Genomic DNA, 16,573 nt, shown 5'->3' on the forward strand with positions numbered 1-16,573 from the left:
GAAAGGGTATATATTAAGCAAAATTACTTTACATTATTGGAAAGGAATAATTTTGCAAGTCTTAACTCTGCATGTGAAGCTACAGAAGGCAGCTCAAAATACTGTGGTATTTAGCCTCCAGCTGTCTGTTGATTCTCTGATTTCAGCTGAATCTTGAAGTTATGGTTCCATCTTTCTAACCCTTAATCCTTAATTTGTGTAGTTAGAAAAGTCTCAGATAATCAGTAAAACTTTTAACTTAAGTTTCATTCAGTTCATGCTGATCTGCAGGACAATGGAGCACAGTTCATTTATAAATCGAACAGTAAGACCAAAGTTCCTCCAAAACGGATAGTGCATAGCTTTTCTAGGTGGTCTGATTAATTTTTGCTTGTTCTTTTTAATTTTTATATTTCAGTTTTTTAAAGCATAATATAGGTAACAATCCAAGTATAATATATAAAATAACATGAATTGTGTTTGCATGTAACAATGCGGGGGGCGGGGGTAGCATAAGAATTAGCATCTACCAGAAGAAGCCAGAAACTCTTAATTGGGATGGGAGCTAATAGTATCTTTTCACACTTTTCAGTGGATTGGAAAAAGGATGGATAGCATTAGAACTGCGTAGTATTCTTTTTCCCACTGTCAGATTGCTCCCAAACATTCAGTTAAGCAGAAAATATTAGAGAATGTGGAGCAGGGAGACTTAAAAATCCTTTGCTGCAATCTGCAACAACAAATAGCACAGGGTGGGGAAAAAACTATAGAGGAGGACATAGAGCATATGAAAACTTCCTGGAATAAGTGGCTGTCCAGGCAAGAATTCTATGATTTTAGTTGGTTTAAAGGTTGGATGCCTTCCTATATTTTATCTCTCAGAGATGTACATTTACCACTAATTCCACTTTCCTTTTGATATGCTTACATATTCAGATATAACAATGTAAAAGACAGTGCGTTGGATACTGCTGTAAGCAATAGGAAAGTATGGAAACCTTAGGAGACAAAGAGATCTTGTTAATTTGTAGCTTGTAAGATGCCTAACAAGGAAAAGTGGTAAACTGTTCCTTTCTTCTTGGGTTTCATTTTCTGCAGAAAAACTCCCAGTATTTGGAGATTTAGGTTATTTGAAAACAAGGGTGGGCAGAGGAATAAACCCTTCCATCAGCCTCTGTTTGTAGACCCTTAGCCGCACTTTGATCAAATTGCCAACATACGCTGGATCATGGAGAAAGCTAGGGAGTTCCAGAAAAACATCTACTTCTGCTTCATTGACTATGCTAAAGCCTTTGATTGTGTGGATCATAACAAACTGTGGCAAGTTCTTAAAGAGATGGGAGTACCAGACCATCTTATTTGTCTCTTGAGAAACCTATATGCCGGTCAAGAAGCAACAGTGAGAACTGGACACGGAACCACTGATTGGTTCAAAATTGGGAAAGGAGTCCGGCAAGGCTGTATACTGTCGCCCTGCCTATTTAACTTATATGCAGAGCACATCATGAGAAAGGCAGGGCTAGATGAATCAAAAGTTGGAATTAAGATTGCCAGAAGAAATATCAACAACCTAAGATATGCAGATGATACCACTCTAATGGCAGAAAGTGAAGAAGAACTAAAAAGCCTCTTGTTGCGGGTGAAGAAGGAGAGTGCAAAACTTGGGTTGAAACTTAACATTAAGAAAACCAAGATCATGGCATCCGGCCCTCTCAATTCCTGGCAAATAGATGGGGAAGAAATGGAGGTAGTGACAGATTTTATTTTCCTGGGCTCCAAGATCACTGCAGATGGGGACTGTAGCCAAGAAATTAAAAGACCCTTGCTCCTCGGGAGGAAAGCCATGGCAAATCTAGACAGCACACTAAAAAGCAGAGACATCACCCTGTCAACAAAAGTGCGTATAGTCAAGGCTATGGTCTTCCCAGTTGCAATGTATGGCAGTGAAATTTGGACCATAAGAAAGGCTGAGCACCAAAGAATTGAGGCCTTTGAACTATGGTGCTGGAGAAGACTCCTGCAAGTCCCTTGGACTGCAAGGCGATCAAACCGGTCAGTCCTAGAGGAGATCAACCCTGACTGCTCTTTAGAAGGCCAGATCCTGAAGCTAAAACTCAAATACTTTGGCCACCTAATGAGAAGGAAGGACTCACTGGAGAAGAGTATATATATATTTCCACAGTTTGGGATATCCATTTCTGAGCACTAATTTATCCTTTACTTTCTTCTCTTCCCTCTGTCTCAGAAACGGTTCCGTGCAGTCTATGATTACAGTGCAGCCGATGAAGATGAGGTCTCCTTCCAGGATGGTGATACTATAATCAATGTGCAGCAAATTGACGATGGCTGGATGTATGGCACTGTTGAGCGGACCGGTGACACAGGCATGCTTCCAGCTAACTATGTGGAGGCTATATGAGCTCTGTTGTAGGGCTACCCTGAAAGCCAGCAGGGGAAGGGCTCTTTGGGGTTTTTGTTCCCTTATCACTTATTTGCTCTTTCTTGTTACCCATCATTTATTATGTTATGAATCTTTGACATGATCATCTTTTTCTCTACCAGCTTAGCCTTGATTTGGAGGCATATGAACTTGGGAGGGGTATCATGTAATTCCCTTTCCATCCTTTTCCTCGGCCTTCATGGAACATAGCACTGTGCCCTTCTCCTTCTCCCTCTCCCTGGAGCTGCATTTTTTGAGATTGATAACTTAATGAAATAAATCATAGTTCAACTGCTATATGGATTAGGAAGTAGTGTAGGAAGGCCCCAAAACTGTTGATTTAGCTGGCAGGGAAGGAGAGGAATGTCACACTTTCAGTAAAACTGGGAAAATCTGAACATTTTATTCAAAAAGATTATCATGATCTCTACAGTGTTGACTTGCTCATTTATTTTATCTAATTTTCCTTTCCATTTGAAAGAAAAGTATTTTTAAAAGCAGGAGCGCCTTTTGCGGACTCAAAGCAGTGAGCATATGTGTAGTCTATGTGGAAGACATGGAAGCTGCAGCAGTTTCTGGTATAAAGATACTCTATACAGATAGAATAGTGTAGCACAGCAATCCTCAACCTTTGTAGCTTTGCTGACCGGCGGGGAAGGAGAGGGAATGGTTACGTGTGAGCAGTGAGCAAGCGCGAGCGCAGCTCCATTTCCACAAGTGGCAGGCACCACTCATCTCGACTTGTCCAAGTGGAGTTGTGTGTGTGCGCTTGCCCACCACTTCAGCAGCCCGGTTCCGAATGAGCTAAGGTTCAGTAGTGGGCCGGGGGCTGGGGACCCCTGATTTAACAGACTTCATTATAATGTTAGCATTGCCTCCTAGATGCCATGACTCAGTTAGGGTGGATCTCTAGTTTGTTCTGATACATGGCATGATTAGACAGTAACCAGAAGAATGCTCACGAAGAGTTGCCAGTGAAACACTTAACCTGCATAGTTCGAAGACATCAAAAAAGTCCAGTTGCCATTTTTTAAAGCACCTTTGGGACAACTGTGATCATGATAACTAAGAACCTCCATGGAGGCCTCTTTTAAAGCCCAAGTATCAGCTTACTCCTTTTTTTCCCAGGCTCCTGACTTCAGTTGGTATTTAATGTGTGGAAATAGGCAGATTCTCCCAGGTTTCTCTGCATCAACCCTAGCAAAAAGAGTCACATTTTCTACAGAGGTGCTATCTTTGGGATCACATTTTTGTTTTTCATAAGTTTCTATCCAAAGTAAATTCTTGTATGAGCAGTTTTTAACTAGGATTCAAAATCTTATCAGCAGATTAAGAAACAGCTCCCTGTTTGTGTGCCATTTGAACCAAGCAATGTTTACAAGTCTTTCCTCTTTTCTACTGTTTCTCCCGGGTAGAGCTGGTCCTTGGGTAAAATTATCAGGTGAACAAAGTTTTTTCACTAGACATATTCCACTTTCTCCTTCTTTGCTGTCAGGTTGACAGTCTCTTTGCTACTTGGAATAGTATCATGGACCAAAATCAAATTTCTTACAGAAGTTTGCTATTAAAAAAATATCAGGGAACTGCTACAAAACTGGAAGTTTATGTTGCTTGGATAATGTCATTGAACAACAAAGGTGAGAAAATTACTGAAAGTGTGAAGTTCTTAGATCATTCATTCATTGGGCAGAAATTGCTTTCTCTTATTTTTAAAGCTCTCCCAAGACTCCCCCCTCCAGTTCAGCAATGTACAGCCCGCTGTCTGTCACATAGTAGAAAGTATCCTGAAGCTGATATTTGTAACATTTAAATATGCTACAGTTATCTGCAGTGGAAGTAATCTGCAGAAAATAGGTGTTTATTATTTTATTTGGTAGCAAGCTCTGCTGTGACCAAGATAAGTGAAATAATTACAAATGGAATTTTAATTTTGTATTTTTTAAAATGCCTTCAAAGGCAATTCACTTATTCTTTCTGGCTTTGTTCTTGTTACCTCTCCATTGTAAAGGATTAACATGATAAATTCTTACAACTTTCAATTTTTATGCCATTCCAGAGCTGTTTATATAGTTTCTTGATCTCTGCTTTTTCCCTTGCATAGATTAGGCACGTAAAGGGCTGCCATTTTCTCTGTATTATTTCCACTGTTTCTGGGAGTTTTTTCCTTAACTTTCTTTGCACTACAAAGCATATACAGTTAAGAATAAAAAGCACCCATCTCTTACAAGGGGCGCAAGCAAGGGGATTCATTAAGCAAAAATTAAGAAGAACCATTTACCTCAATGTATAGTTCCTCCAAATTTAACTAAAACGGTGTTCCAGTATATCATTCTGGTCTTGTATGTCTTCATAGTTAGCATATGAGCTCCTTGCCTCATAACATTAAAAAGCTATTATACATTATTCCAATCAGTATAGAAATAGTGATTAAATTATCAAGGCATCTTTTTCATCATGTTGCAGAACATGGGTGTCAAACTGCAGGCCGGATGCGTCATGTGGAAACCGCGCCCATCCCATTGCTAGCAGTGGCAAAACCATCCCGATACGTTGCGCGACGTCATGTGATGTCGGGAGTTTGACATGTCTGTTGTAGAAGCACAAACATTTTAGAATCATATCTTAAAAATCCTAGTCTCTGTTTTTCCCTTAAATGCTTGCACTAGTGAAAAAGATGTTCAAGGAAGGAATGTCTGTTTCCTCATACCATAGCATAATTCCATGAACTCTGTTGGAGCCACTAGAAAGGCAGTGAGAATGGTAGCAGGCTTTCCTGTCAGAAGGCAGTTTGTAGAGGCCTGTAGGTGGCTAGGGACCACTTATCCTTGAAGTGAATTTTTAAAGGATGCCAAGAGGAGTAACTGATGGGGGTGAGATCACTACATTCTTGGTGCAGTTTTTCTGACTGATGAAAAATAGGCAAAATCGTGTGGACAATCCTGCAGAGGCTATCTTTTCATGAGGAAGATACAAAGTAACATAATGTGAATAAATATTTTTAGAGGACCAAATAAAGTTACAATAAAATAGCTCATTTTTTTAAAAAAATCTCTTCTAGCCTTTTCACCCCTTCCTTGAAATAAATGGTTTGTTATTGGTTTATTTTTTTCTGCCTTCTTTGACTTATGCACTTTTATCTTTGTGATTTTTTTCCAATATCTGAAAAGCACCTAAACCTGTATTTAAATAAATAAAATGAAAAAAATGAAACAGCTAAAATGCATCTCTGTAGCCATTGTTATTCACATCATGTCTTCTATACATCTTAGATTTTCAAATTAGAATTCAGTGTCTAAATTAATGACTTTAATGATTTCTTTTGAACTATATTTTAGGGTTTTCATTTGTTATCTTTGTATATTTCTTCGCTGTGGGCTTACACACCCTCTCAAAATCATTTGGCCTTTTCCAATGGGATCATAGAATCAAATGTAGTACCAGTTCTCTTCTGGTTTATGCCAATTTAAAAATAAAAATATAATTTGTACCTGCTGACTGTTTTTGTTCTTCATTTTATGACTTATTTTTTCTGTGGTAGAACTGGAATTATGCTATCCCTCCCTCTTCCCCTGCCATTCCCCTCTCCTCTTTTTCTTTTATAACTTTCAACTGTTGATGCAAGAGAAAAAAGTTTTTTTTAATAGCAATAGATCTCACTAGGCCATTTTTAGAGTAAGCTTGATTACATTGTGGGACTTTTTGTATCTAACACTGAGACAAATGGTTACGTGAACAAGAGTTTAATGGTTTGGCTATTAATTTTTATTTATTAATCAAATTTTTGTAACTACCTGTCTCACAAAAGCTATTCTGAGCAGTGTACAACAATCCATAAATAGCCTATTTCAAACACAACTTCCAGAACAGGATTTCACTGACAACTCAAAAAAATACAAAGAGTATTTGTTCAGTATTTTGGAGGCCACTGAGTTTATAAAGTAGCCTTATGTTAGAAGAACAATATCAAGACAGATACTAGTTTTGCTAATGCACCCCCCTCCCTACAATAATAAGTAAAATTTACTAGTCAAATTCAAGGACCTTCGATATTCTGGGTTGATTTAGGAAATGTATTGTTAATCCCTCAAGGTCTTAGTGCAAATTTAAAAAACCTTAAATTCTGAACTAAAGTCTTTGTGTCCACTTATTCTGCGATGAAGAGCTTGGTAATTCTAAAGACACTAAAGATCAGTCAAGAAGAAAATGAACGATTTGATTCCTATACAGCATTTTAGTATTTAATTTTAATATTTAATTTTAATGGATTTTTAAGGGAGTTATATACATTTAAGATTACACTAAAGGGAAGTGTGGCAAATGTTTGAGAATCATAGTATAAGGACACCTTTCATGAAACACATACATTACATACATACATACATATACATATACATATACATATACATATATATATATAGAAGGGACGCGGTGGCTCAGTGGGTTAGGACGCTGAACTTGTTGATCGGAAGGTCGGCAGTTTGGCGGGTCGAATCCCGAGTGCCGCGTAGCAGAGTGAGCGCCTGTTACTCGTCCCAGCTTCTGCCCACCTAGCAGTTCGAAAGCACGTAAAAATGCAAGTAGACAAATAGGGACCACTACGGTGGGAAGGTAACAGCGTTCTGTGCGCCTTTGGCGTCTAGTCATGCCGGCCACATGACCACAGAGACGTCCTTGGACAAGCGCTGGCTCTTCGGCTATGAAACGGAGATGAGCACCGGCCCCTAGAGTCGGAAACGACTAGCACACATGTCACATGTGCGGGGGAACCTTTACCTTTAACACACACACACCTTTGGATATACATACACTGAATTGATACACTGAAAACTCAGCAACTGTAATTTGTGGATTAGCACAACATATCAAGCAATCACAGCTTTAACAAACCGTAACTAAAATATGGCCTAGGAGTAGTGCATAAATCCAACCTGGGCTGTTTAAAACCATTTTTATATCATGAATTCTTGATGTGTCAATTCTTGTGATGGAATGTGCACCTGGAATGGGGGAATTTTTTTTCACAGAGGCCCAGATTACGAGACTACTGAGCTGGAGGGAGAAAAAAGTTTAGGATAGCCACACCCTAGAATCTCTGATAATATATTTAATAGATTAGAAGGTTATAGCTTTAGTTTGACAAGATTCTGCCCCTTGGGTGCAAGCAAATAAAGTATTGGACTCAATTTGGATTTCACAGTGTAGTCTCTGGCCTTCCTGACCTTTCTTAAGCTTATAATGAATTTTCTTTTTTTCAGGAATGAAAGTAAACTCACCAGATGACTTACTAAACTTATTTTGAAGTTCTCAAATATCCTTAAAATAGTTGAATAGATAACTTCCAAAAGTGATTGGAAAGTGAGTGAGCTCAGTATTCTTTAGAAGGGTCTGCTGTGGTTGAGAGTAGGATGGTATTCCTTGTCCCCTGGCACTCAAACCTGCAGAAAAAACACTGTCCTGCAGTCTCCCCACAAGGAGCAGCTGTTCAGAGCACAAGTGGGCAATTCCAGTCCTCTATCCAATTTACTCAACAGTCCTCTGATCTTAAGTCATGGTCACTATCAGTTAGAGAGGTCCGAACTTGCCATTCCTCACCCAGAATGATCTGTCTACTGTACCTCAAAAAAAATATCTCAATTGTTTTTTTAATCTTTAAAAATGGGGGATTGTTATTACTTTGAGTGTTATGTTCATTCTAACATTTTTGTACCTGATAAAAGCTTGGTACTCCATACATTAATTTAATATAAATATAGGTCACATTTTCCTTATGTCATTAAAAAAATAATTAAAAATCAAATACTATTTACACATATATTCTAGCAATTTATACTGTCAGACATACGTTATTAAATCATAGCATCCCAAAAAGTACAATCCCTTAATACATAACCTCCCTCAGTGGTCACCCACAATCAAATGTATGCTGAAAAGAAGTGTCTTCAATGTCACTGTGTTCCACATAGTGACAGACTGTACTAGCGGGCCTTTCTGCCTATGTACTGTACATGTGACACTATACAGGCCCTCCCTAAGATTACCTCACAGGACTGGCAGAATACGTTTCGTGGAGTTTGAATCATCTTGCAACTAGTTTTAACAATAAGAGTTGGAAGGGATCTTGGATACCCTATATCATTTCAGACAAATGGTTGCCCAATCTTTTCTTAAAAACCTCCAGGGATGGAGCAATCACAACTAATGACAGCAAGGCATTGGTTAATAGTTCCAACTGTCAGGAAATTTCTCCTTATTTCTAGGTTGCTTCTCTGATTAGTTTCCATCCATTGCTTCTTGATCCTCCTTCAGGTGCTTTGAAGAATACTTTGTAAGCTGTTTGTTGAGTGAGGAAACTAGCACCAGTGACCTGATTTACATATTGAGGCCATAGTTAAATTAGCCAGTTTTCTGAATAACAACTAAAAAGGGACCAAATTCATCCATTAGTTAATGTGAGATGTGATCTTAACTAAGACTAGGCAACAAAATGTGTGATAAACAAAATGCATCTCCCTCAAGTAAAACAAGGAATGATAATCAGATTTTGCTACAATGAGCTGCAATCCCTGTAAATTCTGGTAAAACAAAATTGCCCTGGGAATAAATGAATTCCAGCCCATATTACATTTAAAGCAAAGAGCATAGCAAGGTGTTAGAAGTTGATCCTGCTTCTATGTTTACAAATCTACATCAATCTTTAACTGGCTTTCCCCGCAAAGCAAAGAATTTTCTGAATTTCTGTGCATTTTTGGCAACAGTTCATCATATGCTTTAGCTTCTAATCTCCTAATCATCAACAATTTTTTTGTATTCTGGTAATCAAAACTGGACGCAGTATACCAAGTGTGGTCTTATCAAAGCAGTATAAAGCAGTAATAACCTTCATGTGATACTATACCTCTGCCAGTCTGCACTTGGAGGACTAGACAAGCAAATGGAGTAATCTTAACTTTAATAATGATGGAATTAGAAAAGAGCCAAAGCCGTCATCAGCCCTCTCTTAATTAATTTGACACCAAGCCAGCTGTATTTCTCATGTATTATAATGCTGACCTGGGGCTACCACATCTGAGTTGCAAATATCCAGACAATCATTAGATGGCAGCAAAGTAATAGAGAAATATCCAATCCTGGAAGCTTGAGCTGAAGTGCTATGTTATAGGATTTCTTCTACATGCTAAACATAGTAAATGCCTCCATTGTCAAAGTCTTTTAGGCTGAATATGATCTGATTTTCTTCATCTGGCTGGCCAGTCTCTGGTGCAGCAGAAACCAAGTAAAAATCAGAAGAGGATATAAGACAGTCCTTGAGTTATGTCACCTTTCCTTATGCTAGACTTCATCCAGATTGTAGCTAATCTTGAATTTCCGTCTTTACAAAATCTGCATTTCACTACATCATTCTGTGTTTGGCTACAAATACAGAAGCCACTGTTACAATTCTCCCAACACCCCATTTCCTCCTGAAGAATTGAATCTGTTTCATCGGGAATCGGCTTTTTGCCCTCTTGAAGAGTGGCTCTGTGTGTGTTCCTTTAGCCTGAAAATCCCTCCCTTTCTCCTTTTTCTTCCCTGCAGCATCTCTACATCACTCGTGCCTGCCCATCCCAGTCTCTGATTCCAGCACAGCTGCTGCTGTTCTTGCTTCTCCCCGTCATCATGCTGGACATATTCATTCTCATGTTTTTTGCCATTATAGGCCTGGTCATTTTATCGTATATCATCTACATGCTGTAACATGTCCGGCTACAACCCCACTGCCACCAACAGCCTGTGAAGGACAGCCAAGCCAGGAAGCAGGTTTTTCCCCCCCTCCCTATTTCATGCAATTGTTTCAGCAATTTTGCAGGTGGGAATTCTCATTCTGGTTCATAACATAGCTGGGATTTAAAATTTGCATTCGATCTTTTTTATGTTTGTGATAGGGAGCTGGGTGGTCAACTGAAGTGTTAGCAATATGATTTGAAAAGTATGCCTTCTTCAAGATGGATCATGCATGCTGAGCAAAATGTGCTTTTTTAAACTACTTTGCTTTATATATATATATATATATATATATATATATATATATATGTATACACACACACACACACACACACACACACAACATTAAGGTTAAAGAATCACCATTTTTCAGGGTTTCAGGGTGCTTGTTTACAATTGTGCTAGTTTTAGAACAAAAGAAGGACAAAGGTTAGACAATGACTTTCAGAATTGCAGGTTTAAGAACTTGAGGGGGGAAGGGGTGCTTGTCTTTAACATATGACTGAATGCTAGATGCCCTTTAGTAAGTTATGTTATTTGCATTTCTATCCATATTTTTCTTTTCATCCTTTCTCTGCCTTTCTTCGTTCCCTTTATTTTTAAATGTAAATTTTCTCCAGACAGGAGCAGCATCGGTGGATTATTTCCATGTTTACATCTCAGCAGCGTGGTGTTCCAGAGCATTCTGGAAAAAAAGTTAACCCTTTCAAAACTCCCTGACAAAGAGAAGAATGATTCAGCTAAATGCTGAAGCTGTATCCTAAGAATTCAGAAGACTGAGTTGGAAGTGCATGGGAAGGACAAGAGGCAAGGAAAATGAAATCAACAAAAGCAGAGTGTGAATTCTAATGGAATGATCCTAAGACAGTGGAAAGGAAGAATCTGCTTTTTTAGTGTTAAAGAAAAAAGTTGTGTTTCTGTAGATCTAGACATACAACCTTCAGTGATTTTAAATTCTAAAATGCAGGATTCTGAAAGCATCAGATCGCAGAGAAAAGGGCTGGGAGAAGGCTGATGTGCCTTCTGAATTACATTTAATGTTTGCCATGCTAAACAGTACATTTCTCAAGACAAAATAAAAGGCAACTTATATACAGAAATTTCAGTTGTAGCTATAGAACAGTTTGGGAGGGGAATGCGAGGGAGGGAAATGTTATCTAGTAATTAATTACACAGTATTTTCAAAATGTCATACTTATCTCTGTGTGGAAGATTGGGGCATATCTGAAAAACCCGCAGCCTCATTCTATGGATCAGCAAGTCTATTTTTTCTTGCTTTTTTAAAAAAAAAACTTTCCAGAAATAATTGGTTTATAACTGGTTGTTTTCTCTACTAATATCATCCTGCTAAATATGTCACTGCAAAGGAATCAAAAAGCAAACTCTAGCATGTAAATAATTTTCACTATCATGATCAAACTATAATAAATACTTATTTAATTTTATAATACTGTAAGTAAGCTGATTTTCCTTGTAACAAGATATTAATTATATTTCCTATATGATTAAATTCTTAAATAATTACTTATTTAAGAATTTAAAAAGCAAGGAAATTTGCCACACTGATAAAATAAAAATCTGAAAGAATAATAATAATTTAAAAAATGAACTACTTACGTGAAACTGTCCTTGAAGAATATGGTTTATAACTCAGTTTTTATTTTAGTGTTTCTCAACTTTAGCAATTTGAAAATGTATGAACTTCAACTCCCAGAATTCCCCAGCCAGTCCATACATCTTAAAGCTGCCAAGTTTGAGAAACATTGTTCTAGTTCTAGGGTCCTTGGGAAAAAAATGCCAGCAACCATAATCATTCTCTGTTTCAGCTGCCAGAAAGAATTTTTCCACACACACAAAAAATCTTTTACTATTCTTACTGGGGACAAAAAGAGATGTTCTGGAAAATACATCTTGGGTGCTGTCAGGTTGAGCTAGATTTGAAGTTTTTTGTTCCCTCGGCATGATTCACACACACGTGTGTGTGTGTGTGTGTGTGTGTGTGTGTGTGTGTGTGTGTGTGTGTAGAGGAATGGCTTGGAGAGATGGCATGTTTTAATAGCTAGCTCAATCTTCGCTATCATGTTCCTCCTTTAAGTGTGGCATCATCCAGCTAACTCTGCAAGCCCATTGAGGTTGGTGAAGGCATGTTTTGGACCACTTGACTGGATGCCAAGAGCACAGGAACTGCCATTGGTTGCTGTCAGTTTAAGAGTAAAAATAGGAGATTAATATTAGGTAGCTAAGGATGACTACACACTGCCTTGCTAATGGATTGAGGCAACATGATGGGGATGTTACCGGGACTCAGCAGAGTAAAGATGGTGGCAGGAGAAGTATGCATTGCAGCCAAATGCTAGTGGGGAAAGGCTCTCAATTCCCGCATTGGGTTTGCACAATGTATTTTATAGTGTAGGCTTTATAATAGATTGGGTAGTTTATGGCTCAGTAGGTGCTGGAATCCAGCTGTTGTCTTTGCACATGGGATGAATCAGGCAATCATGCTAAGCCAAACATGCTAATTTGGGAGGCACAGCATAGAACTGCATGTGTATTCTGTTCACTTGGTTTTGTAATACAGATAGATATTTTATTTTTGATCCCAGATCTTAAATATAAAAAGAAAACATTCTAGAAATGTTGCCAACAAAAGACATTTAAAACTCTAGTATGCAGGTGAGAAAACTGTTGCTGTTCAAATATTGTTGGACTACTTCCCTTCAGTCATGGTTAGGATAGTCAATGGTAGGGAATACTGAAACCTGAATTTCCAGAAGTCTGCAAACTCTCTTCCTCCTTTGTCTAATTACATTTTCAATTAGAAATTAGCATTGGCTGCTAATTAGAGACCTATTCATATTCCAGGGCACAGAATGAATTGATTTTGCATACAGAATATTCATTTTTAAAGACCCAGTTTGGTGAAGTGATTAAGGTACTGGCCTAGAAACCATGAGGCTTTCAGTTCTAGTCCCACCTTAGGCATGAAAGCCTAATCTGCTAGATGTCCTCTTAGTCAGTCACTCTTGGCCCATCCCACCTCACAAGATTGTTGTTGTAGGGAAAATGGGTCAGAGGGAGGAATAATATATGTTTGTTGCCTTGAGTTACTTATAAAATAATAAAGATGGGATAAAAATTAAATAACAAATTCATTTTGGTAGATGAAAGGCTAAGTCAATAAAACTCAAAAATATCCAATTTCTTTAAGTTACAGACTGCTCTCTTAGCGATTCCAAGATGTTGTATATTATTTCTCAATGAGCATGTGGTAAAATCACACCTAGAATCCTGTGCTTTTTCCAAACTGGTGTTTTCTTCATGTGTTAGATTTTTAACTGTTCAGTAACGCCACTGGTTATCTCTGGATGATGGTGGTTTCTCTCTTCTTTCATTTTTTTCACTGATGATTCTTCATGGGCTTTAAAAGCTAGGGATTACCATGAATGAGCTAATGGCTCAGCTTGCAAGCACAGCCCATGATTAACTTTATCCTTACTTCTTTAGCTCATGCCCTGCCCTTCTCTCTGCTTCCTGCCAAACGTAGCAATTTTCCCTGGCTAGGTACCAACCAAGAGAAGAATGTAGGAGGAGAACCATGTTTTTGTTTCATGGGCTGCAGCTGATGCATATAGATGAGAAATTAGGACTTTTAATAACATTTGTTAATCAGAAAAGCTGCTACCATGTTCCTGATTGTGTCATATTCCTGTATAGGAAGAATATACAAGATGTGCAGTCCTTGTTCTGTAATTTTCTTCTTTGTGGATACACTGCTACCATTTTTAAATGATTCACTAGGGATCCTTATTTTTCCCCCTCTATCCATGGAAATCAGGGCATTATACTCCTATTTTTACTTTAAGGTTGTGAAACCCAATTATCAGCTTAGGGATGGATTGACTGACAATACTCAGGCAAACCCATTTAGCCAATTATTTTAATTTGTTATGACAGATTTGTCATAACAGAGGAAGATATCTAACCCTAACCTCTTAGACTTACCCAAATACCTATGTGTCTCATAGATTTTTCATTAACCAAAATGTTAATATATTAATACTGAGAATAAATAGCTAAAATCTCTTACATCTTAGCTCATCCTGTGACAACTCTTTTTTTCCTTGCATCAATTATGCCAACAAGCAATTTTCCTCAGACTACTCCCCCCACCCAGGAGAAAAGTGCCAGTTTGCCCCTGTAAAAATGGCTACTGAGATGCATTAGAGTTGCAGGGGGAGGGGCATCTGAGTTGCAGTTGCTGTATTATACCTACCATTTAAATCAGTAATAGGGGACAAATCAAATGCAAATGCTGGCACCAGAAAGCAGGCAAGGGAATGAATCAGGTAGTGCACCAAAGGCCTTTGGGAATTCCTTCCATTCTCTTAAAAGCATTTCTGCCCTGGGTCACATGAGGGGAAGGGCTTGAGAGTGGATTTCCGCCCCTCCCCTTTTCTTTTTTTGTAGCCCGCAGCTGAACTCAGCCCATTTTCAAATTCAATTTTGTTTTGTCATATTCTCTCACCACACCAAACACCCATTCTGTTTTCAGGGAGTTACTCGGCTGAATGGACTGGCAGACTCCCAAGGCCCTTTTTGCAAAGTTGTGCAACCTTGGCAAGTCCACAGAAGGCGTTCCCAATGTCTTTGGCTCTTTGCTGGCCTGAGTTGAGCCAAGCCAGACACACAGGAAAGATCATTTCCTCAGGTTTAAAGTCTTCCTTCCTTCCTCACCTCCCCCCTCCCCCCTCCCCCAAGTGACATGCAGGCTTTGAATCTCCTTTTCAGAGATCAAGGCACGAACCTTCATTTAACAGTCAAAAGGGCTGCACTTGGGGGCATGTTTCTTTTGCTCTGCTGAACATGACCTGGACTTTGGCTTCAATGTTTTTCTGGAATGGCCTCACTGCCCCTCAGGATTGTCCTGCTAACTGCTTTATTATTGCTAGGTCCTTGATTATGCAATCTTCACACTTTCTTTTTGCTTTATATAACTTACTATCTTAGCATTTTCTATGCAATCCCACCTGACATTCTGTCTTCCCCATACATGAATAATACTTAAAAAAAATCTCTAGTAAAAAAAACAACAAACCCCAACTCTTTGCTTAATGAGATGGTTCATAAATAGCAATGTTATTTGAGGTTTATATTCTATGCCTGTGTGTGTAGGTATATTTATTTATAATTTGTTAAAAATAAATTGACCTTGGAATATATTTTCATTTTCAATCTTTGAATATTTTCACTTCACTGAAGCATGTAAAAAAATGTAAAACTGACCAGCAATTCAAAGTCAGAAGGATATTTGCAAGTTCTTTCAAAGCTTTTAATAGAAAACAGAACGCATTTTCCCAGTTATTGATGCAATGATATTTAACCCAGTCTGTATAATTGGGCCAAAAAAGTAGTTGTTTCGGAGAGTGCTTCAATTAAAGTACTATATTCAAAATGCAGAATCGCAGAGTGCATCAGCTCAAGTCCTCGCAACCAGTGACCATGACATACAATTGTTGAAGGAAAAGTCTTCATCATGGTTCAGTCCAAGCTGAGGATAAACAACATGGCGACTGCTTTAGAAAGAAGGTAGCAGTTTATTGAAGAGGAGAGCCAGACAGGAAGATGGCTCTGGAAGAAAAGAGAGAGAGCACATGTAGGGAGGGGTTTTTTATACTTTCTGGAGCCTTTTGTTTGGAGTTGTTTCCTGTTCCTGTTTGAGGCTTTGTATTTCCTGTGTCATGTATTCTGACCTGAGTCTGGGTGTGCCCTTTGACATCTGTGAGTTAATCCTATTATGACCTGTCTTAGACTTTGGGTGGGGTATGTAGATTTTACGTGTCTTTGTCTTCTTAATCTTCTAGCTTCAAGTTTTCTGAGTGGTTTACATCTGTATTTCTATAGAGCTGATTTCTGCTTGGGGGAGGGAGACCTGGGGCTATTAAGAAAACTGGGCATGCTTTTCTGCCTCTTTAAGATCCTTTGAGGAAATATATTTTCCTGCCCTTTTAATATTTCCTTCTCTGGGGGACTGACTTCCCACACATATCCACAAGAATACTACCCCTGACTATTTTTAAAAGATAATCAAGCAAGGTGGATTTAAAGTACTTGTTTCACACTATTGTCCTTGCTAGTGCAAAAATAAAGGATATGCTTTTCTTCGTTTCGTTAATAATCAAAATGCTCATCAAAAGTCAAAACTCTAAGAATCACAATATGAGGAATCCTTATATAATAAAACTATATTGTCCATTTTTGTTAACTTTCCTCTAAGTTGGTGTTAGCCTCTTCTGGGATTTAACTGCAATTTATTTGTATTTTAGCATTGGTTACCCACTTGTTTTAATTGCTGTAGTTTATAAATTTTTTTATTATGGATTATTATACTATTTT

General features: G+C 38.2%; 1 protein-coding gene across 2 annotated transcripts in view; it reads left to right on the top strand.

Moving 5' to 3' along the window:
* LASP1 (LIM and SH3 protein 1) overlaps nt 1-5,911 on the top strand; it is a 41,686-nt gene extending 35,775 nt beyond the window's left edge. Inside the window, exons 7-8 of one of the 2 annotated variants that reach the window (XM_081346408.1) lie at nt 2,225-2,363; nt 3,915-5,911. In XM_081346408.1, coding sequence (XP_081202534.1) covers nt 2,225-2,363; nt 3,915-3,919 — 144 coding nt within the window. In that variant the 3' untranslated portion in view covers nt 3,920-5,911. Of the gene's footprint in view, nt 1-2,224 lie in introns of both variants that reach the window. The other variant, XM_081346409.1, reaches the window with a different exon arrangement.
* The last annotated feature ends 10,662 nt before the right edge of the window (nt 5,912-16,573 follow it).

Source organism: Vipera berus (assembly GCF_964194415.1).
Source record: "Vipera berus genome assembly, chromosome: Z".
NCBI classification, from domain to species: domain Eukaryota; kingdom Metazoa; phylum Chordata; class Lepidosauria; order Squamata; family Viperidae; genus Vipera; species Vipera berus.